A 25929-nucleotide genomic window follows, 5' to 3' on the forward strand; every position below is an offset into this window, starting at 1 on the left:
GGAATTTCGGTGGATTTTAGTCCTTCATATTTTTCTGTGTTGCCTGAATTATTTTTGCTAGCACACATTGCTTTGATAATCCCTCAGAATAAGGCTACTTGCAAACATTAACTCTTAAAAACCTATGACATGAAGATTCAGCATTTAAGTACTCTTGTTAGTCTTCTTAAAACAGATAATTTACATTTTTGCCTTCGTATCAGAAATATGGAAAAAAACAAATGCCTACTACCTTGGCATGATGATTTCTTTTGAAGGTGAAATTATTAAAACATTCTTTCCCCTTTTCTGCTTTTCAATCTGGGTTAAGCCCTCTTTGTGATTGGCTTTCCCATTCTCCCTTTAACCACCTCTATCATATTACTTGTTAGCTTTAGACTTGTTTCCACACTTCAGTATCCCTCTTAGACTATGGAACTCTGTCCTAAGCAAATTTTAAAGAACCACAAACAAAGCCTCAGGAGGCACAAACACGAAGAAAATCTTACTCTGTTCAGTCTATATGTGATGGCTGATTCACTAAACACTTGGGGGAAAAAAAGCCCAATTTATTCCATAAAAAGCCATAACTGTCAAGCAAGTTTTTTTTTTTTTTTAACCTTAAACCATTGAGTTTTGTTTAAAATGGCTTAGAAAAACGGTTATTATCCTGAATTTTTATCTAGCCAGATTGCCAACTCCCTGAGGATAGGAACATCTTTGAATCCCCTATGGTACCTGGTGTCTGCTTAGCAAAGTGTCTAACACACGAGGGCATTTAGTCATGTGTCTTTGATGGATTGATTGACTGAGGATGTAAATTCTAATACATGGAAATACTGTAAACCAGTTCTGAAATCTGCTAGGTTTTTTTAGATTGTAGTTTTTTTCACTAGAGCATGGTAATTATTTGTTTCACATGAAATTCCATAAAGTAGGCTTTCAATTTATTTCTACATTACTCCTGAACTCTCTTTTCATTAAATATCTCCTTGAATAGAAGAGTAAGCAAAAAGTGGAGGGTGGGGGAGAAAATACATTAGCCAATCTCTGATCTGGGCTAGCAGTGTTGGAAATCAGTGAAGGAAATGCCAAGTAACATAAATAACTACATCAATTGCTTAAGTACTCACTTCTGATGTGGTTCTTAAGAAGCAGGCCTAAGTCCAAGAACAGGCGTTTCTTTTAAAACAATTTGTATTTGGCATGACATTGTGAATCAGTGCTACTTGGATTCTTTAGTGATGGCGATATACACCTTAGCACTGAGAAACACATTTAACAATCCTTCACCAGAAACTCGGTATTTCACGCACATTGCCAGTACCCAAGGGTCTTTGTTACTGTACATATATGCATCTCTGTATTTCATTGTTTTGTTTTGTTTTAGGGCCGCACATGCGGCATATGGAAGTTCCCAGGCTAGATGGGGTCGAGTCAGCCGCAGCTGCCATCTTACGCCACAGCCACAGCACCACAGGATCAGAGCGGTGTCTGTAACCTACATCGCAGCTCAAGGCAATGCTGGATCCTTAGCCCACTGAACGAGGCCAGGGATCGAACTCCTACATTTCAAAGATTGATGTCGGTGTTCTAATATTTAACAAATGGGTTGCAAAATGAGGCCTGAGGGCCAGAGTGTGAGAAGAGGGGAGGGAGAAAGGAAAAGAAAGAAAGAGAGATGGAGAAAGAGATTTGGAGAAGCAGAGGAATGAGTACTTTCTTCTGAGGGTGAGTGAGCTGTCAGGGACCATATATTTCCTAGTCCTGCCCTGCACCTAGTCCACCCTTTACCCACCTGAACTGACAAGGCAGTAGTTTGTTCTTTGCGGTCTAACATTATATAAAATGTCTATTACAAATGAATATTAGAAATAAAACTAAAAGAAACCACATACAGGAAGGGCTGATTAAAAAAATAGGTAGACAAATCTTAAATGTACACAATTTACTACAGGAGAATAAAAGCAATGATTTGGCTTTCTTCCTAAATTTATTATGAATTTCTTTAAAGTTCATTACAATTTCCTTTGTTTGAAAGATAAAATCCAATTTCACTAATTCCATAAATCACACATTTTAAGAAGATGGACTCTGTTCATTTTAATTTTATTCTGGGTAATTACTAGAAAGCATGTAAGACCTATTAGAGAAGGTGGGATTATTAACAATTATTATGCCTTTACAGTATCGCAGATCCAAACCGATGACTAATTCTTATTCTCATTGAGCCCTGGATGAAGTGATGGCAAATACTCATAAGAAGAATCCTGTTTTGGTTGGGCAGAGTCACACACAGCATAGGGACCTCCCATTCTGACTCCCCAGGATGGGCATTCTTCCACTAGATGGGCAGCCTTCCACCAGACTGGCAGCCTTCACAGAATGAGAAACGTCTGCCCATTCTGTCCTTCTGCCTGTCCTGAAACTGAGAAATACTGAAGAAATGATTCACTCATTTCAAATATAAAGGGTGGTGGGAAAAAAAAATGATCTGGGAACCAGACACAACTGCCGTCTTCTCCTGGATTCTTGGGGAAGTGACTGAAATTTTCTGGCTCTCTAAGTCCTCACAGGCAAAATGGGGGGCTTACCTGGAGGTAAAAGAACCAATCATGGGCAAAGTACCTGGCACCTAGAACACAGCAGGAACTCATATCTGTCAGTGGTGACAGAGGAGAGGGAGAGCAGGAAGGGTTTCCTTAAAACTTCTAGATGCCCCACAAAGTAACTATATTTCAGAGTAGCTGCCTATAATACAAATTACTGTGGGAAATACAGAAAAAGTATGGAATAGGTCTTTTATTTTCACTGTAGCTGGAATGAGAGTGAGGACGTTTTTGTACTTTCTAGCACTAGGTAATAGTCAAGTGAAAAAAAAATTTCTGACTTGTTTAAATTTTCCCTGGACTATTTTTTTTTTCACTATCCTTCAAAAACACTTGTTTCTCCACTTGCAAAATATGCATATGCTTCACTTACGTAAAATTTTCAGTATTTGTTCCACTCATATGTATGTTCAGTTGTGGTGCCTCCCCAGTGTTGCCAAGCTTCAGTAGCAATTTCCTGGAGGGAAAGTATCAACTCTGCTTGGTTTACTTTGCATTGTGCTCTACCTACATACACAGAGTCTTTAATAGCATGTTAGTTGTAATTAAAAATATTAAACCTTAGAATGAAGTCCTATAACTAACTGACTTTTAATCATATTAATATATAGAATTGTGTCTTTCTAAAATTTTCTAGGAAAAAAAAAAAGCCCTCTGGAATTTCTTGTCACTAAACTATCTCAAGTCATAAAATCTTTTTTCCTTGGAGTTCCCGTCATGTCTCAGTGGTCAATGAACCTGAGTGGTATCCATGAGGACGTGGGTTCAACCTCTGGCCTCGCTCAGTGGATTAAGGATCCAAAGTTGTCATGGCTGTGGTGCAGACCGGCAGCTGTAGCTCCAATTACAACCCTAGCCTGGGAACCTCCATATCCCATAGATGTGGCCCTAAAAAGACACACACACACAAATCTTTTTTCTTACAGCAGAAATCCAGACAAAGCTTTCCTTGAAAAAGACACATGTACCCACATGCACTATTCACCATAGCTAAGACATGGAAATAACCCAAATGTCCATCCACAAATGATTGGATTAGGAAGATGTGGTATATATACACAATGGACTACTACTCATCCATAAAAAAGAACAAATAATGCCATTTACAGAACATGGATGGAACTAGACTCTCACACTGAGTGAAGTAAATCAGAAAGAGAAAGACAAATACCATATGACATCACTTATATCTGGAATCTAATATGCAGCACAAATGAACCTTTCCACAGAAAAGGAAATCATGGACTTGGAGAATGACTTGTGGTGGACAAGGGGGAGGGTGAGGGAGTGGGATGGATAGGGTGCTTGGGGTTAACAGATGCAGACTATTGCCTTTGCAATGGATTAGCAGTGAGATCCTGCTGTGTAGCACTGGGAACTATGTCTGGTCACTTTTATTTTATTTATTTATTTTGTTTTGTTTTATTTTATTTTATTTTATTTTTTTCCCCCTGTACAGCCTGGGGATCAAGTTGCTCTTACATGTATACATTTTTTCCCACCCTTTGTTCTGTTGCAATATGAGTATCTAGACATAGTTCTCAATGCTACTCAGCAGGATCTCCTTTTAAATCTATTCTAAGTTGTATCTGATAACCCCAAGCTCCCCATCCCTCCCACTCCCTCCCTCTCCCATCGGGCAGCCACAAGTCTATTTTCCAAGTCCATGATTTTCTTTTCTGTGGAGATGTTCATTTGAGCTGGATATTAGATTCCAGTTATAAGTGATATCATATGGTATTTGTCTTGTCTTTCTGACTCATTTCACTCAGTATGAGTTTCTAGTTCCATCCATGTTGCTGCAAATGGCATTATGTCATTCTTTTTTATGGCTGAGAGGTATTCCATTGTGTATATATAACACATCTTCCTAATCCATTCATCTGTGGATGGACATTTGGGTTGTTTCCATGTCCTGGCTACTGTGAATAGTGCTGCAATGAACATGCAGGTGCATGTGTCTCTTTTAAGCAGAGTTTTGTCCAGATAGATGCCCAAGAGTGGGATTGCGGGTCATATGGAAGTTCTATGTATAGATTTCTAAGGTATCTCCAAACTGTTCTCCATAGTGGCTGTACGAGTCTGGTCACTTTTGAAGGAGCATAATAAAGTGAGAAAAAAGAATGTATACATTTATGTGCAACTGGGTCACCATGCTGTACAGTATAAAATTGACAGAACACTGTAAACCAGCTATAATGGAAAAAAAAATCCATATATATAAGAAATGTTCCCTCACTGCAACCTATTGAAAGTCAGGTCTCAACACAAGGGTTTGTTTTTCAATAATAAAATAAAAAAACCTCTTTTCACAGATTCCTTAGGCCCCATGAGTTGGTACCAATAGATATGGTAAACTATCATTGGCAGGTGTTGTTAAGATGCCTATCTCAAAACTGTATGGCAAAACTTCTCAAAAGTTATCTACCAAAAGGACCCAAATGTTTGACAAAGTACCTGGTTAAATATAATCAGCTTCACAGACTTAGCTGAAGCAATGAGTGTTCATGGATATTGTTCAGGCCACAGAAGTGGAAAGAGAATCCAGTGTATAGGGCTTCTAGGAAAATTTGTCATTAAAATGGAAGTGTTTAAGCTGGCTTATACTTATTTTTATTTTTCCTTCCCCTTTTTTCTATATGGAGCATTAATATGATGCCTAGAGGAGGGGCAACACTTTTGTGACCATGAAGACAGAGGGTATTCAGGGGCAGGGCAGGAAGCTGAAAGAAACATTGGACTTTTGTGTCATCCTTGAGCAACTGTACCAGTTAAATCTGGATTTCCTGTCTATGGAGTTCATGTTTCACAAGAAAAAATAAATCTATATCCTCAATAGAGCAGCTGATAAATTTACTTCACAGTAAATTTAGATAGCGTTTTAGTGGAAATATCAAAATCCACATGGCTAAAGTAATAGATATAATTAGCTCATAAAAATTAAACAGCAATAAATTATGTAGAAATTATAGTTCCCTGATAATATTTGAGAAATAATCACATCTCATTTGTAATCCTAAACATTTCCAATATCATTTTATTAAGTTCCCTAGTTCCTTCTAGTTCCTAGTAAAAGTCATTATTGATATTTAGTGATGTTAGAAGCACGACTAGTACAGAATAACGAAGCAGTACATCTTGTTCAAAAGAGACAGACTAAATAAGGGGTAAAGGGCTTATTGTAAGCAACATATTTATATCTAATAAAATTCATAAATCAGAAGACAGAATCAGGAAAGAAAATGTTTGGTAAAGATAAAAGGAGAAATAATTCACTGTTATTGTTCAGTAAGTATATTATATGTATCTACCCAGGAAAGGAATCAGTGGAAGTATTATTCACAAACAGACTGCCTAATTAGAGCAAAGACAAGATATATTAGTAATATTGAGAGAAGGGTGGGTAACACAGTCTGAATCAGGTCTTCCAATGATATTTGTGTCTGCTTACATGTTTCTTTCTGTAAGATACAGAGACGCTGATAAATACCACACCTTCATACTTGTCTCATCAAGTTCAACGGAAGTGATACATTTGACTTTTTATGACAAGAAGGAACAATTCAATTTGCTTAATTCAATTTTGCAGAGATGTATTTAGCATTTACCGTGTGCCAAGTATTACATTAGAAATAAAACATAACCTCTGACCTCTAAGGGTTTAGAGTCTGAGACTAGCTAGAGAAGTAGTTGAATATATACTTTAACAAAATATGGTATACTCTACCTTTGTAACTAGTACATATAGAATAATGAAATAAAAGTATGATACAGCTTCTAGAAATACACATGAGTGAGGGATTATTAGTCAGACGAGACTCAAGGGAGAAGGGTCTTGAAGTTTGTGTAAAAAAGTTTGGCACCCAGATAAGAGAGGATAGGGCTGACCTTCAAAACAGATGGAGAAATAGGAAAAAATAAGTGTCAAAAGTCCTTTATTTTGTTCTTTTTCTTTTTCCCTTCCCTGTGGCATAGGGAAGTTCCCAGCCTGGGGGTCGAATCAGAGCTGCAGCTGCTGCCCTATGCCACAACCCAGAAACAGCAGGTCCAAGCTGCATCTGTGACCTATGCCACAGCTTGTGACATCACTCTATCCTTAATGCACTGAGTGAGGCCAGTGATTGAACCCGCATCCTTATGGATACTAGTGGTGTTCTTAACCCACTGAAGCACAATTGGGACAATGGGAACTTCCCAAAAGTTATTTTCTTGTGTTTTTGTTTTTTGTTTTTTTTTTTTTTTTTTTGCTTTACAGGGCCACACCTATGGCATATGGAGGTTCCCAGGCTAGGGGTCCAATTGGAGCTACAGCTGCCGGCCTATACCAAAGCCACAGCAACTCAGAATCTGAGCCATGTATGAGACCTACACCACAGCTCACACCAACGCCAGATCCTTAACCCACTGAGTGAGGCCAGGGATCAAACCCACAACCTCATGGTTCCTAGTCGGATTAGTTTCCGCTGCGCCATGATGGGAACTCCCCAAAAATTCTTATATTTCATGGTACCCTGCAGAGTGCCTAGTATGTAAGAAGAAAACTATGAACATTTATGAATGAATGAACAAATAAATAGCATGTTCAGTAACCAGTAAGGTTTAAATCATGGTTATAAAGTAACAGGTGTATGAGGATTTATAGCCTTTTGTGCCACACGGAGATGCTGAAAAATAGTGATTTTCACATATGGCCAAGGAGTATAGCCCTTACAGATTAGAAGGGTTTACTGCTAGACTATAGAATTGAATTAGGAAAAGGTGATAAAAACATTGAACAAGTGTGGGGAGAGACAAGTTGATCTAGGTTGAGATACCCTAGCAAGTAATTGAAAAAAACCACATCTGGAGTCTAGGAGAAAGGAGTGATTTGACAGGGTTATAGATGAGCAGTAGTCTACAGACTACATACCTGTGCAAAATGTACTATGTACCAGACACTGGGAGTGTGAAGATGAGTAAGACAGCCCCAGCCTTCAAGGAGCTTAGAGTAATTATGATTCAGTGTGATACATGCAAAAAATAGAAGTATATATAAGACAGAAATAATATACAGATAGGAATAAATAATTCTACATTGTGTGTATATGGTAGGTGGGGGTCTCAAAGGGGTCTTCACAGAATACCTGACAATGATCATTTAGAAGCATCACAAAAGTTTTCCAGATGGAAAGGCAGAGAAGGGCATATTGACAAAAGGGAAGGGTAAGGTCACCTGCATGGAGACATACAGCAGTTTTGGAGGAACTCTAAGAAGTTTGACACAGCTGCTCATATAACATGTAAAAGTAGGTGAACAATGAGATCAGCATGAAGGGCCACTGTACTAGACAGATATCTTCGAAGACAATGACTTTTTCTAAAGGTTTCTAATATCTAACAGGAGGCCGACTGGGCATAGTAGAAATATATGGAGGACTTCAGAAAGGAGATTTTTTTTTTTTAATTGAAGATTTACGTGAGAACTAATCATAGTAAAAATAAACTTCTCACAATGTTGTTGGAAATGCTCTTGGAAAGAATGAACAGAGGAATATCTCAAGAAACCTGTTCAGGGACCTTTTTAATTAACTCAGATTTTAAAAAGGACATATATAAAAAGCAAAACAAAACACAGGACTGAGGAATCTGGAAGGAAACTGAGGTATCACTAGTTCAGCTGTTTCACTGCGTAGGCTGGAAAGCTGGGTCTCAGAGAGGAAAAATGACATAGTACATCAAAAAGAATTCAGACTCAGTACTTTTTATTTCAAGGAGCTGCTTTCCTGTGCAGCAGAGTTGCAGGGTTCCTACACAGCACTCTGTAGAGCAGCTGAAAAATCTCCCAGAGAGTTTAGAATACTTTGATTTTCTAAGATTTAAGTCAATATTCTTGGGTGGCCCCAAGAGTCTCCATTTTAAAAAATATCTTCAAGTAATTTCTTAGATTTAAAAACTGGTATTGGCCTAAGTGAACTCTTAAGTCTGTGTAAGGGAGTGGTAATGGCTATTGATTAAGTGAAATAAATCTTCCTGAAATAAAGAAAAAACTTTAAATGATGCCATATTTTTGAGAAACTAGAACTTGAATCAGATTTAATTGCTAATTAATAGGCTTTACATGTCTATTACATGTTGGTTCTATGAGAAGAAGGTAGAATAGAGAGAATAATTTTCTCCTTTGTGTTTTTGTTTGTTTGTTTTTAAAGAATATTTTATTGAAGAATTTACTACAGTTTTTCTGTGAGTCAATGGATTTTCCTCATGTCAGCACAACACAGTATTCAATGTGTTCCTTGGTTTGTCACGTGAGAATTTCAGTAGCACTAGCAGTAGACGATATCAAGGTGGCAGTTTTTACAGCAATGCGAGTGTTAGCACTAGAAGTGTAAGAATTTATATACTGTGCAAAGGAATTGTCTGTCTATTTTGTGTTATCAAAATGCTTAACTACTAGGTCCTACAGGTTCTATGTCTGTAATGACAAAACTATAACAGTTGGCACGATCAAGCAAATCCTTTCTTTTAAAATAATTGCCAAATACTTTTAGCCAAGCTGGATGTGATTCAAGACCTTCAACTGTGAGCTGAATCTAAACAGAGTCTTTCTAATCTGAGGGATAAACTACCAAGTTCAGAATACCTGGGTCAAACCAATCAACAATGGTCATTCAAATAAAGCCTCTACTCCTTACTGAATTTCTATGAATTCTTTTTATACCAAGGATCCTAGGTCCTTCAAAATCATGTCAGGTAACTTTTATTCTGAAGGAGTACCCCAGGTTATATTCTGATGTCACTGGATATTTACCAGTAAAAAGGAGGAAAGTTGGAAAGTTAACTTGGGTTACACTTTGCACGTGAAAATAGTAGCTTGATTCAGAATAAGGATAGTCTTTGGAAGAAACACAGCACAGACCTCTCCATATTTTTGAACTGGAAATTTCTTGAATTTGAGGGTTCATGAAGATCTCAGGTTGCATACCTTGTGAATGTCAAGGGCCTACTAACTATAATTAGTTTTCATGAGTGGTTTCATCCTCATCTAATCAAAGAACATAATTTTCATCTTAAAAAATCTACTATACGATAGCAATTTATTAACATTTATTAAGTGCCTCTGGGAAAAGTAACTTAATGCCCAACCATAATTTAACTTAAAAATCATGTTAAACCCTTATAATGAGCTTATACAATTTTCATATTAAGGTAGGGTGACTTAAATATTTTTGAATGAACAATTCATTACACTTTTGTTTGATCATTCCAAATGCCGTGTTTCCAAATTCACTGTTACTAAAATAATCATAATCAGCACATCCTAAGATCTGCTTTAAAAAACCGGCCATTTGGGAGTTCCCACCATGTCTCAGCAGCAACAAATCCGACTAGCATCCATGAGGACGCAGATTAGATCTCTGGCCTTGTTCAGTGGGTTAAGGATCCTGTGTTGCCATGACCTGTGGTATAGGTTAAAGATGAGGCTGGGATCTGGGCATTGCTGTGGCTGTGGCCAAGAACTGCAGCTGCAGCTCCAACTTGACCCCTAGCCCGGGAACTTCCATATGCTGTGGGTACAACCCTAAAAAGACAAAAACAAAACAAAACAAAACAAAAACCTGGCCACTTAATACAACCATCCCAAGCAATTTTGGTTTGAATTTCTTAATGAGTTCTCTGTGAAATATCACAAAAAAAAAAAAAAAACTAAGGAGGGATGACACCATTCTGATGGTGTCTTTGAAGGGGTTACCTATAAATGTCATTGGTAACAGGAAATTTCTACTGCTAAATGAAATGCTTCAGTGGTCCCAGGTCTTCCTAAGCAGATGAGATATTTAAGAGTAGAGAGCTGTTTTCATACTAAAACTACAACTTAAAATAGCATAAAGGAAGCTGTTCTTGGAGTAAGAAAAGAAGTAAATATAGGTTACTGGACTGTAAAAGTCACATAGTTTCACTATTTTGTTAGTAAAATCACATCTTAGGATACCTTTTAGTATAAGACAGAATTAAACAACTGCAGACATTTAAAGTCACTTTTCTCAATATGAGAAATGAAGGGACTGAGATTAAAATGGACAAGATTACATGGGAGAAAAAAGAAAAGAATGACAGAGGAAGAAAAACTATAGTGAAAAAAAAGGTGATGATAGAAGAGAAATTTTAAGAAAAATCAGTAGAAATGTGGACTGCGGGATGATAGATGTGAAGAGAATCCACAGAGAGAACACAATGAATCTTAAATGTAAGTGAATTTCAAGATAATTTCACTTTTTGTCTTTAATCATGTACTGACACTATTCTTCACTCTGTCATTCAATTTAGCTTGTACAACACCTCCAAACCTCTTAAGGTAAAATTCACAGCCTAAGTCTTAAATCCTATGGAGAGCTCCCTTAACAATATTAATGTTCTATTTCTCTCTCTCTCTAACTTTAGTTAAGGTAGAGAAGTCAAGGGAATATATACTTAAAATCCTAATGGATTACAGAGAGACAAGTACTTGGGTATCTAAGAAAAGAGAAAATGTGACCTCCAGGAAAGCAGTTTTCTCCCAGATTTAATCTATGGAGACTCAGTATTATATATTCAATATACATTTACTTATGTGATTGGAGACATCAGAGAAATAAAAGTATATTAATTATCTACTTTCTATTCAAAATTTATGTTAAAGTAAGATTTTTTTCCATTTATTAATGATCATCATGTTAGTACTACAGGTTTTAAGAGTTACTGGCACAGGATTAAAAAAAAGAGGGGGATTAGAAAATATGCATGTTGCAGTTCAACACTGCCTGTATGAAAATGCTCACCCTCATAGCCATTGTTTGATGTGGTGACAAACTCATCATTTTTTTTGGCTGCACCCTCAGCATGCAGAACTTCCCCAGCCAGGGCTCAAATCCACACCACGGCAGCCACCCAAGCTGCTGCAGTGACAACGTCGAATCCTTAACTTGCTGTGCCACAAGAGAACTCCAAACTCCATGTTTTAAAAACTCTCCCTTTCCTGGATCTTCCTCAATAAGATACATGCTTATTTGAGTCTTCTTTTCCCTTCTTTTCCTCCTCACTCTAAAAACTGTGGATGCTAGTGAGCTCCTCTTTGTAGATTATCTTTTTTTTTTTTTTTTTCAGAAATCTCCTCCACTTCCATGGATTCATCTATCACTTCTGGATTATTTCACAAATTTTTGTCTCTAGTTCTGACCTCTCTGTTAAACCTTTAATTTTCTAAAAGCTTGTTATTTCAATTTACTTTCTTGCCACCCCCTCAAATTCAACATTTCTAAAGCTCAATCCATGCCATGCCAGCCTAAATGATTTCTTGAAGATTACCTTATTCCAGATCTCCCACAACTCCCTTCCCCCAAAGCATCCTCTGTTGCCTAGATAGCCACAAAGCACTGCTTTGATTGTGCCATTTCTCATTAAAAACAAAACAAAACAAAAACAAAGAAACCTTTAACAACCTCTGCTACCTAAATCACAAAGTACAGACTCATTAGCTTGACATTTCAGACTCTATATAGCTGATCGTGTACTTTTCTAGCCCTCCAATCCATTCCTTGTGTGACATCTCTAGGCTGGTCAAACAAACTACTTAGACCTCACAACTTGCTACCTCTACATCTTTGATGACATCTTTTGAAAATTTCTCCATCAAAAACTGTCCTTTACTTTCTCTACCAAATTCCCTTTCCTTAAGCTTAATATAGATGCTGCCTCTCTACAAAGCCTTCCCTACTCACTTGAAACTGAATTAATAATTTCCTTTTAAAATGGCTCATAGCCCTAGTATCACTAATAATCAGGGAAATGCAAATCAAAACCAAAACAAGATATCATCTTACACTTGTCAGAATGGCTATCATCAAAAAGACAAGAAATAACAAGTGTTGGTGAGGATACGGAGAAAAGGAAACTCTCATACACTGTCAGTGGGAAAGTAAACTGGTACAGCCACTATGGAAAACAGTATGGAGGTTTCTCAAAAAACTGAAAATTGAACTACTATTTAATCCAGAAATTCCATCCCTGGTTATTTAATCCCAAACAATGAAAACATGAATTCAAAAGGATATATGCCAATTCATAATAGCATTATTTTAATAGCCAAGCTATGGAAACAATCTAAGTGTCCATTAATAGGTGAAGGATAAACAAGATGCGAAATGTGTATATGCATATATATGTGTGTGTGTGTATACATATAAACACACACACATATATATACACACACATCATAGATATGTACATATATACATATATATGTGTGTATACATATGATATGTATATATATCAAACATGCATATATTATATACATGTGTGAGATATATAGCCATAAAAATAATTAAGTATGCCATTGGTGACAACATGAGGGTATTATGCTTAGTGAAGTAAGTATGTTTCTACTTATAGTGGAATCTAAAAATACAAACAAACAAACAAATATAACAAAACAGAAGCAAACTCACAGATACAGAGAACAAACTACTTCTTACCAAATGGGAGAGGAGTGGAATGTGGGGCCAGATAGGTGAAGATTAAGAGGTACAAAGTACTAGTTACAAAATAAATTATAAAGATTCAATGCACATGACAAGGAGTGCAGTCAATATTTTAGAATAACTTTGCTGTGTAATCTATAAAATATCAGATTATTATGTAGCATACCTAAAACTAATGAGGGAAGTCAACTATATTTCAATAAAATAAAATACTTATAACACTTTCTGCCTTTCTGATTCCTACAGCACATCCATAGTGCCCTGACATTTACGTGCAAGTCTTACTGTATCCTCAACCAAATCCTAAGTCTCAGAGGATATTATACATGATAAATACTCAGATTTCACTGAATGAATGAAGTTTCCCCCACCTTCAACTTCCTTCCACTCTCCAGGCAGCAATTCTCCTCCTCATTCTTTGTTTCAGCAGGCATGTTTTGAGCTCTTTTATTGACTAAGCATTGTGTTAGGTACCAGACGTGAGTAGGACATTCGTGAACTCTGCTGTCAAAGAGCTCACAGTCTAGTAGGGGAGAACAACATTAACGCCTAAGTTTATGTGTGGCAAGTGTGACATCCACATGTTGCAGGATACAGCAGGGGGGTGTACTCCAGGGGTACCTGAAACACTCATTGCTGCTTTCTTATAAGTTAGGCATACTTCATATCATAGCGAATAGTGAATTTTGATAATTATGGCCAAGTAAAGGGAACCATGTTCTAGAATATTTCTTATAATCTTGGATTAGATATAAATTCCTTGGAGCTGATTATAACAGAAATGATCTATTAATTCATTAGAAGTGCAAGGATTTATACTGGTTACTTTGCATGTATACTTTTTGGTCCTGACAGTGATCCTGCAAGGTGAGTGTTCTTATTTCCATTTTAGAGACAAGGAAAAGGATTTCAAGAGATCAAGAGATCGTTACTCTAATTGACGGTAAAAGTAGGCTTCAGACCCCAAACACATGTTCTTTCTATTGCATGCCATGAGTAGATCATTTTCCCCATAAGCACACATAATGATGATGGACTGGGTGTCCTAGACTCTCCTCCACAGTGTCAGCCTTGTGCAGCTGGCCACAGGTGGCAACATTATAATATTTTAGGGATGATTTTATTTTGTTACATTCTTACAAACTGTCTTTTCCATGATGCCTATTAAAAGTTCTTTATTGGAATGGGAAAATCAGGGCCACCAAGGCAGAGTGTGTCCTTGTTAGTAGTTTTTTATTTAAACTTTTTTTTAATTTATGATATAAAACCAATACATTAGATTTACTGCTTATCTTTTGATACACAGAAACTATGAATAGCAAAATACACCTTTTAAAGTTTCTTTTTAAGTTTTCTGCATCACAGTAGTTTGAGTAGTAGTACTCAAACCCATATTGCAGACTTCCTGCTTATGTTGTTTTCAGTATTTGGAATAAAATGTCCTTTAGCTTCTCTCTAATTCTTATAGGCTAGAAATTAGAAATTAATGTTGAAAAGGAAATATTCAATTTAATTCTTTACCACTGCATGTATGGACTTTTATAATTTCCTAAAACAGATTTATCACTGTCCAATTCTATAACCCACAGAGTTAGTATTTTTCCTTAGAAAAATATTTTATTATTTACATGTTTTACACTTTATTTTTGATGTTTGCCCTGGAAATATTTATAAAATATTACGTTTTATAAATCCTGATTAGTTTACTGGAGATTTTTGTTTTGTTTTGTTGACAAGTGCTAATTTTAACATTTTGGAGTAAAGTAGAGGATTTGTTAAATTATATTATATCCCAACATATTTTAATGTAGATTATGAAGCAAATATATGAAGTAAAATAATTATTTATGTAGCTTAATTTTTTTCCTAAAAGCAATTTATTAAATTATCTCAAGGAACTACAAAGCTTCCTTACATGTTATATAAAATGATACTTTCACTATGATTTTCATACATATGAGAATTGATACTTTGATTCCAAAGTATTATTTTTGGCTATAGTATGTTCATAAAGTACTTGCTCTATAACTGAAAACAACAACAACAACAAAATAAACAAACATAACTCTTAATGCAAAGCTAATATCCAACAAGACACAAGCTACTCTTGAAATATTACGATGCCTATCACTTAGTTTAAAAAGAGTGAAATTTTTAACCACAGATTATATTTTGTCCATCAGATAGTCCAATATCTTTAATTTAAAGGTGTTGAATGAATCCCTCAAACTTATGAAACTAGCTTGTGGCAGAGTCAGAATAAGACCCCTAGGTTTAACTCACTTTTCTTTTTCACTATTCCATTCTTGAACTATTTAACACAAAATTATAAAAAAAAATTAAATTATCTATTGGAAAAAGAGAACTTTATATATTAACCTCAATGAAGGAAGTGATTACAAGGCTATATACTAATATTCATCTAAGATATCAAAGCAATGGCATTTACCTTAAATTTACGTCTCTGCTCTGCACAGCTGTTGAAGAACCACAAGTCTGTCTCATGGCTGTAAATGTAACAAGAACAATAATGCGACCAATTTTCATACCTAAACTAAATTAAGTAGATTTGTTATAGGCTAGAAAATTGATAATGTATTTCACAAAAAATTTTAAGTTATAGATTATGAAAGTGCACATGTGTGTATATGCAAATGTGTTTGTGTATGTGTGTGCACGTGAATTAATTCTTCTTAAAAATCTGGAAATGAGTTTCATAAAACGGAAAGTATTACCTACTCTCTTTGGCTAACTTTTCTCACTGTGGAACACTATAAGTACATCAAGTCTAGGCAGTAGCAGTAGACACAGATAAATAAAACAAATTAAAATGAGAGGCTGTCTTCAGCTATTATTAGGTTATGTTTTCTGTGATATATAGGAAGAATGTAAAAAAGAAACATCTGGTAATGCTTAGGTTAATATCAGCTCCCATTTGCATCACAATCTTTATATATTATTCATCAATATGTCATTAATCAATGTACCTACTTGATTGGACCTATTCAGTTAGTTTTTCATGTAATGAATAGAACATATAAACATGTTTCAAATACATATATTCAGATATCTATACATGAAAGTGAAATCACTACTACAATTGGTACTCAAGCTTGTCAGATGTGATTTTTTTCTTTCCATTTTGCAGTAGATATGCTAATATCTGTGCCTTCTGTAGCACAAAACCCTGAAAAAATGTAAATGAAAAAGTAATAGTAGATAAATACTAGTCTGCTAGAAATATTTTCTCTACCATGTCACACTTCAAATCTGGCCACCACTTTTAAACATTTAAAAGAAACTCAGGTGAATGTAACAAAGCAACCGGATATTGTTCTTGTGACTTGAGCCATTAAAACAGAATTTTTTTTTAATCTGTATTTTCTTTCAAATGTTATAAAACTGTTCTCCATCAAAACTGTATATTAAAATGAAAACCACATAATATCTTTTTAGGTCTTCTAAAAATATGCTATGCCTGAGAAACTATAAACTACCACTCTCAATTATTAACACCAAATACTTTGCCTTGCAAGTACAAATTTTGAAACATTTTCAATTATCTTTTTTAATTCTAAAAGATAATCTACATCAGCTCTATTGTGAAAGGTTGGTTAAACTCTTAGTTAGGTAAAAAAAGAACTGGGCAGTGAGAGAGAATCATAAAAGTTTTAAAGTGTTACTTTCATGGTCAATTTTTTTAACAAAAATATCCTACCCTTTTCTTTAACGAAAGTGACAAATAGTGCAACTCATGTTAAATAGTATTTGCAGATGCAAAGATAGGCATTAACTAATATCCCCTTTTGACAACATGAGTAAACTAGTATAAAATGCTATTCGATTTTTATTAGGTTTTTAATACAATCCCGGCATGTTTCTAGTTGCTAAGTTTATCAAGTATTATGAAATACTAAAATTGTAAACTCACATTAACTGCAGTGTATATTTTGGTGAACAAATAAATCTTCATTCATTACTTTTAAATTCTTTTTCATAAAAATCTACTTTTTATTCCCATGACATTTTGACATGAGATCCAATTAAAATTACAAAATAATAATAAAATGCTATAGTTTTATAATCTGTACAATGGATATATATTCATAATAACATGAATCACAAAACACTAAATATAAGAGACAAAATGAAAGTTTGTAGTAATTGTTAGCAACTAGAGTTGTTAAAAGGTATTTATAATACTAATGATCACTCTTTGGTGATAAAACAACAAAACTGAGGCGTTCTCGAAATTTTAGTTATACAACATTTGGTATGTCAGCAATATTTTCTTATTTTAATATTAATTAATATTTCCAAGAAAAATTATGTGTATTTTAGTTAAAGTATCACATTTTGCCTTCCAATGCAACAACAACAAAAAACGGAAAGTAGAAAACCTAAAGCCTAGCCATTCTTTCCAGAGATACCCTGGTAACCAGCCATAAAGAAACTTCTACAGGATTTAGCTTTGGAGAAGGGTCAACTAACTATTTTGCCTGTTTTGTCAAGAGAAATGATTTAAAAAATGAGGACAACATACAGTGTTTTTCAGATATCTGAAACAATAAACTCTTTCCTACTTGGGCTTATACTACCAGCATCTAAATCTCCTTTGCTATACCAACAAGACAGCAAAATTCCCAGTCTGAAGCCAGAGTGAGGATAAATCTTTCACTTGCTATCTTCTGTGACTTCTATGTAAATTTTTCTCTGTCATATTAATTGTATGGAGAGGCTCTCATGGAATCAGATAACTCAATGGAAATACTCCAATCACTGTTATTACTTGGGGAGGGATATTATAGTAAGGAAAGTTTTCACTATGGAATAACTGATTAGTTAAAACAAAAGTATGTGATATTTATTTTAAAAGAGAAAAAGATTAAAATGAATCTTAAACTCAGGCGGATTCATATAACTTTCATTTGCAACCCATGGCAGACACTGTACTTCACATTCCCTCTCCCCAAGATCCCCTTCTTCCCATCCACCCCTCACAAATGAATTTGTTTGCAAGAATGTATATTCTCATCTCAAATCTGTCTAGGGACAATGCATTTAATCCAGTTTTATGTAGTAAGTAGTTGCTGGATTGTGTAGATCAGTAGCCAATAATTCTGTTACAAAACTAAGCTTCAGGTCATCCTGTAAGACTGACTTACTAGTATATGAGAGTACACCTGAAAATAAAAAGACAGCTAGGCCATAAAATTTTTTTTCTTCAAGATTGTTTTGTTAAAATAAAGCAATAAGAAAGATGTATACTTAAAAAAAAAAAAACCTAAGCTTGCCTTATTAGACATATATATAACACATGATTTAGAAAAAAAGCATTGCTTATCTTTCAATAGAACTGATAACTATTTTGAATGATGTTTATGCAACTCCAGATTCTACCTTCCAAACATTTAAAAAATACACTCTAAAAATGTTTTTTCCCCCTGATGTCCTACATATTTTGGTTAAGATTATATAAAACAATGGTTATATTATATTAACAAAAAGTTACTTTAAAAGACATACATATTATCAGTTTCACAGGACAAACAGAGTGAGTAAGACAACAAACTCCAGAATGTATTTTCATAACTGTAGCAACAGCAATAACTCTTTGGCAAACTCAGTTTTGTTTTGTTTTTGGCAACCTTGGAGCTTTTCTGCATTTGTCACTTGAATACAATTACAAAAGGGTTGTCTAAGACTGCTTTGTTCTCTATCATTTTACTATGATTTTGCTTTTAAAGAAGAAATTTTACATTTTAACCTGTTTGTGAATTAAATTCCATTAAAATCCCACAAGGGAGTTCTACACAAAACTCTTAATGCCTATGTATACCAAATGTTGTTCCTACATAATTTTTCCAATAAGTGACACTATAAACTTTTGCAATCTATGCTAATAGAATATCATTTTTTTCCTCTTTTGAGAAGATAAAATGAGTTATCTTTTTGAATTAAAAATTACTTGCATATGCAAATGTAACAATTTTCTATATATTTATATACACACAACTGGGTCTTCATATCTGTTACCATTATGAACATTTTTTAAAGTAAGACCCCAAAGATAGGAGTACTTTACTAACCTGTAATGGTCTCTGTTTATCACTGCTCTTAGGAGATTTCAATCCACTTGTTTGCTGCTGTAAGAGAAGTTGTCTTGCTGCTTGGAGAGCCTAGAAAGTGAAAAGTGAGCAATATCTAAACATTTTGTTGAAAGGTAAAATGATTATCAGTCATTCCTTGGTTAACAGTAATAGGCTTCAATGTATGAGAATCCCACTCCCCCATGCTCCTTTCTAGAGAAAATCATTAAATACTTTAATTCTTCTAATGTGAAAAAAAAATTCACATAACAGATATATGCAACTTTACTTAAAATAATGGAGATGCATGTAATCTAGCAGAAAATAAAGTTAATTTGTTTAAAGTACTCAAAGAGGAAAAAAATCATAAACTGCATCAATAACCTCATTTTCACAAGGAACTTGTCTTTGAGTGTTCAACTAAAATGCCCACTCCCTTTTAAATTATCATTCGATTTGCATTTTCATATTACAATTTTAAAGCAAAAGCAGTAGACTTCAAGTGTTACCGGAAGCTGTAATTAAATTTGACAAATCAACATCAGATTATCTTGAAAGTGAATTAATAAGGATTTTCACTAAAGATTAAAAACACTTTTTTTGTACTTACAATTCAAGGGGAAACCTCTCCTTTGACAAAATAAAGTGCAGTTTTATGCCAAATAAAATTGAGTGGTTTTCATTTGCATTCTTAGCAAAATCAGAGAACAAAGAAATTACCACTCAACCAATCAGGTTTGTTTCTATGTGTGACAGAATACCAATCAAAATAGAAGATGTTTTCATTTATTTTTATGTTTTCTTTCCCACTGAGGAAAATAAAACTTAACATAAGAAATTAATGAAAGCCTTTCATTTATTGGAGGAGGGACAGTTTGGTGAGTGGACTACATAAACTTACATATGAAAACTAATGTCATGAAAAATACATACTGAGGTGTTTTAAAGATAGCAGTACAAACTATATAAAAACAACTTTTTGAGAGCCTCTATTTTACAAACTCATTGTTTTTCTTAACAACTGAGTTCAATAAACATTAATGATGAAATTTTTCAACCCACAAAACTAATATAAATCATTGCCCTACTTTGTTATTCATTGTTTTAGAATACAAAGTGAATTTTTCATGATGGGAAAAATATCTTAGATCAATATTCTTTTATAATAATTAAGATTCTAAGCTGATAAAAAAAAAGTACAGTTTTGATTGGAATCAATGATCTGGTTTTTAAGAGAGTTTCTAGTATCCATGACAACAGTTGCTTTGACAAGATGTGCATATGGCATTACACTGCCAGCTGGTGTGAACAATGTTTGAACTACTGCATTGAGATGCTGAGCAAACAGAAAAAGTTGCCACGTCTTAACCCTCAGGGAAGGCAGTCATCCCCTGATCAATTATGAAAAGACAGAGAGAGGGCTGCTACAGTCTGGCTCCAAGCAAGTTTTCTGAGAAGGCAGGCAGACATAGAAACCAAAGTAAACAAACTGAATGCCCTAGCACATCTCCTAACAACATTGATTTGTCTTCCCATAGCAGGATCTGGCATAGTTTGTCAAGCAGACTTTTTACATTTGGAGATACACTCACTCACGACAATCTCCCTTTTTAAATTTTTCAAGTAATTACAGTCAGCCCAAATGTACATTCCATCTCAGGCAATTTGATTATAAAGTTCATTTTGAAAAAAGGACCAAAGGAAAAAAAATTCCATAAATAGTGTATTATTACAAAACACAGTTTGAAAAAATTTCACCTGATATCCTAAATAATAGAGCTTTCTTTTTTTAATGGCAACTCATAAAATAATGACAAATGAAATTTTTCAAATAGAAATTAGTATAGTATGACTTAGGCTGTATCTATGCGAAATTCTCAAAAAACAAAACTATCAACTATTTTCCCCTTTGATGCCAAAAGCTACACAGTTTGCCTAATTTTTTCATGTAATTTTTCTTTTGAAAAATTAGCTTATCAGTTTATTTTATATATATAATATATAATACTTGTAAACTTATTTAGTTTATATTTAATTCTATAGTTTATAATTTTTAAAGATTTCTAATGAACATAGTTCAGAATCCTGGAATCATGAATGATTAGGACTAAAAGCACTCTTAAAATTGTCCAATCGGACCTTCTCATTTTAACACATGAGAAAAAGGACGCCTAGAGTCATCAATACTTTGTTCAAGGTCTCCTGGCTTCCAGGCCAGAGTGAATTCCCAGTGTGTCATACTGTCTCTGCCATCAAAGGAACCATTAGATGGCAATGAGTAAAGCTCTGGTAAAGGAGAACAATGAGTAAAGGAAAGGAAACCTCTGGCACCATCATGAATTATTTTTTACCTGTAAAGAGGTCATCTATTTATCAGAACTTAAAAGGGAAACTACAATATAATCTTTTTATAATCTGGATTTGTATTTAAACAGAATTATCACAGAATGTACACTGTTTTGATTGCTATATGTTCCCACCATCCTTGACTTAGATTTCATTACAGACTTCACCAACACCTGATGGAGCTCTAAACTCCTGTAAAATTCTGATCACCTGAGCAGTTAATACTAATACACTGAAGAATTCTAAAGCTGGACAAAATGTCAGAAATTGTTTAGCTGAGCTTTCACATCTTGGAGACAGGTAACTGAAAACCAGGATTTCAAAGACTTGACTAAAACCACAGACCAGTAGCAGAAACTGCAGAAGCTAAGGCTCTTGTCACCTAAGCCTAGGACTCCATCTACTTCACCACCCACACTGTATTCATTCAGCACAACCCAAACAAGTAACCCAATGGAATATGAAACACTCGGTAGCTATTAGAAAGACATTAGAAAACTGGATATATTAAAACTGCAGCTCATGAAAACATCACTGGAAAAAAATGTACACCTTTTTTAAAGGAGGCATAATAATAATGGCATACCGCAAGATGGCTAGCCAAAACACGTTTCTACTGTGAAAGTACCTTAGTGTTTATATGCATTTATAATCATCTTCAAAAGAGTAAAGAATCATCTTTCAATATGAATTCCTATGAAAAAGAAACACTTGCCTATATCAACTTTCTTTCAGTAGCAGTGGAGACTGCTATGGTAAACATAAGAGATGGGGGAACCAAAAATTCCAAGAGATCAGGATGATTTAAAACTCATAAGCAGAAATTTTTGGCAGTTTGCATTCTAACTGTAGGCATCACATGACATTTTTACTTTCAGTATTCTGGATAACATTTTAGGATTGATTTTAAATAAACAATTGCTCAGAGACATTTGGGTCATCTTTGCAATTTATTATTGTAGCTACTCAAAAGATGAAACATCATGAGATAAAATACTACCATCAATACACGGTGTTAGGTGTCAAGTTACATAAAACATTAATTTGAAAATTACTTGTCCACTTCAATGGGTAAATAGAAAAGATAAATTCCAGGGCCATTTATAAAGTTCTATGAGCCATACAGGTATTTACATGATCACCTTCCTCAAAAAATTAATTTAGAATAAAAGGCAAAAGATGTTTACAAAATTTATTTTAATTTGACTGAGTCTGATGCAAATGAATAACAAGAAAGAGGTTTATAAGACAGCCAAACCATATCTAGTTTCCAAAAACACATTTGTTTTGAATTAAGGGTGCACTTCACTTAATGATGTTATCTAATTTTAGCAAAGCTAAAGAAAATTAAGAGAGTATACTTTAAAAATTGGAATCAGACTATATTATTTTGAAGAGAGGAATAAAAATTTGTTTTTAGGTTTTTATTTTTTCTATTTTAGTCGATTTACATTGTTCTGTCAATTTCCGCTGTACAGCAACGTGACCCAGTCATTCACATATATATAAATAAATATATGAATATATACATATCTTCTCTTTACCATATGAATAAAAATCTTTATAATAAAAGTATGCTTTTTGTTAGGCTGCAGAGGTGTGGGAATTAATATCTTTTCCAGAATTCAGTGCATTTTGCTATAAAATACTTTCTGAAAACATCATTCCTAATAGTTACTGTGTCATTTCAAATAATTAAGCATATTACTCTTCAAAAGTATTAATAACTTTATACTAGTTACGAACCTCAGAGACAGAGAGTAATTCTAAAGATTGGGTCATTATGAGAATTAAGAGTGAAAAGACTTTGTAATCTGGTAGAACAATACTTTTTATTCTTCTTGAAGAACACTGAAAACTTGCACCGGAAGTTGTTTGAGACTAGTTTAGAAAACACCCGGTGAAACCAAAAACATTGAATACTCTGAGCTTTATAAATAACTTCTTTTTTTCAAAGTAAATATATGTATATTTTGGGAAAAAAACAGACATCACTCATATCTCTCCCCATAAAAATAGGAATGCTTAACCTATCAGCCTGTTGCATTTGAGACATTAAAATGAAAAATGACATCTACGCCCATTAATATCTTCGATGTATAAACAGCACAGCGTGACACATTCTTGAGAGCTGAAGGCTACAAAATCTCTCTGAAACATAAATAACAAAGCACTCAGAAGCATATTTGATGTTGATATTCATCTCTGAGAAAAACACTGCTGCCTAGGCTTCTTATGAAAATAGATGCAGCCCAAATGGATCTCCTGTAATTGGTTTCAGATAGCGAGGTCAGAAGAAATATGATACAAGAAACGATTATGTGGAACAGGCGAAACAAGAATGTTTACACAGGCACTCCCTAGTTATACTGACAAGGGGTGTATACTTTGCAGATAACCAGAACCAAAAAAAATTTGCCAGCAGGATACCCAGAATTTTGCTCCTTATACTCACATATTTTAACCTTTAACATATGACATCTTTAACATGTTATTTTGAATACAGAGCATGTAATAAATTTTCAAACAGAATTTCATTTTTAAATTATTTTCACAAGCCCAAGTTGATAATAAGTATATTCGGATCCTTCCACAAAGGATATGAATTCCCATTCTGTTCGGCCTTGCCTCCCATTATGTTCCCAATAAAGAGAATATACTGATAAATGCAATCCAAAGTCTCATAATGCTATTTAATAGAAGAAAATTAATCATCTAATTGTCATAACCTATTTTCAAACAGCAATCTATCAGAGTGAAATTATGCATCTGTAGTGATTGACCTTCCATTTTATCATGTCTGATACTTAATTAGACCGAGTTTGCTGGAAAAAAAAAAGCTAATTACTAGAAAATGTTTTTAAAATAATTGTTATTTTTGCTTTACGGTATATTTTACATAAAGAATAAATGTGTGGATACATTATGTTTACATTGCGGACCAGTATGGAGGCCAAGTTGAGAATCTATGATGGTCTATTTTATGGTACTATAACAAGGGAGAGTAATTACTTATAAAGCATCCTATTTACCAGTCAACCATCAGGCTACATTGTCTTAGCATTCATGATGCAGATCCAAAGAAGGGAAAATCAAGGTAGTGAATATGCTACAGATGGATCTGCAAGTCATCCTCTGAAGCTCTAAGTCCTCCAGGTTCAGGTCCAAACTCAAGACACAGTTTAATACAGTATGGCTCCAAACTCCTAGATGAGCAGAGATGTATAAAATAAGCCCATGAGTTAATGGCAACTAATGGCTAAAACAGCTTTTGTTTTTTCAGATCTCAAATCATATACTCAGTTTAATGGAATGAATACATTCTCTTCCTCTGAGATGGCATTCCATGGGCCTCTGTAAACAATACCAAGTAGCATAGTTTTCAAATCTCTATTTCATTCATTATTCTGCTGCTAATGATAATGAATTGCTAATGAAATGCATAAGGAACATTAACATAATATAAAGCAATACTAAATATAATTTTTATTCATCTATTAAGGAATTCTGTCCAACTTAAAAATTCCCAAATATGAAAGGTAAAGATGAATTGGAACTAATTTTATTAAAATTAACAGTTTTATAACATCTCTTTTTCATGCTTACTGTTCCAAAAACTACAATAGTTAATATGTATTCTCTCAGAGTTATTTATCTTTCTGCCATAAAATATTTTATTATTTTTCTCAAACATACTTTGGATTGCTTTTGCTTCTCACATATCTTAACAATTTTTTTTCTCATTATGAGGCCAATATCACTTTTTGTTTGGATACAGACTGAAAATTCATTGCTGCTATATTGTTATAATTTCAAATGGCCTATTAGAGATTAACTGAAAATACATGCAACTAAATTATAACATAATATCTGAAAGTAAGCTATCCTTTGAATACTGTATTCTGGATTTCTCCTGCAATTTAAAAGATTGCAAAAAAAGGTAGCATTTAGGAAATAGTTGTAAGAATAAAATACATGAAAAATTACTTACCATTAAACATTTTTTTTGCAAGTGTGCCCCATGTACTGAGCAAAGAACTAATATGTATTGCTTACTTGTGGCTTCAGGGGGTGATATGACGTTGTTTTTACCATCAAAGAGCTCACTGTCTAATAAGAAAAATCTAGCGTAATGTCAAAAGGCCATACAAGTGTTTTTTAAAAAATATTTCAGGAGTTCATAAGTCTTAGGCATTATTTTCAGTTAGGGAGATCAGTTAAACTTTTAGGAGGGGATGTTCCCATTGTGGCACAGTGGGTTAAGAATCTGACTGCAGTAGCTCAGGCCACTGCTGAGGCATGGTTTGAGCCCCTGTTGGCACAGTTGGTAAAAGAAACCAGCATTGCTGCAGCTGTGGCACAGGTTGCAGCTGCAGCTCAGATTCCATCTCTGGCCTGGGAATGTCCATATAC

General features: G+C 34.3%; 1 protein-coding gene across 16 annotated transcripts in view; it reads right to left on the minus strand.

Moving 5' to 3' along the window:
- The window catches only part of FOXP2 (forkhead box P2), a 555422-nt gene that overhangs the window by 140706 nt on the left and 388787 nt on the right, over positions 1 to 25929 (minus strand). For 14 of the 16 annotated variants that reach the window (XM_021078421.1, XM_021078435.1, XM_021078432.1 and 11 more), the window contains 1 exon segment: positions 19171 to 19260. In XM_021078421.1, coding sequence (XP_020934080.1) covers positions 19171 to 19260 — 90 coding nt within the window. 16 annotated transcript variants of the gene reach the window in all.

The sequence above is a fragment of the Sus scrofa genome, chromosome 18 (genome assembly GCF_000003025.6).
Source record: "Sus scrofa isolate TJ Tabasco breed Duroc chromosome 18, Sscrofa11.1, whole genome shotgun sequence".
Lineage (NCBI taxonomy): Eukaryota > Metazoa > Chordata > Mammalia > Artiodactyla > Suidae > Sus > Sus scrofa.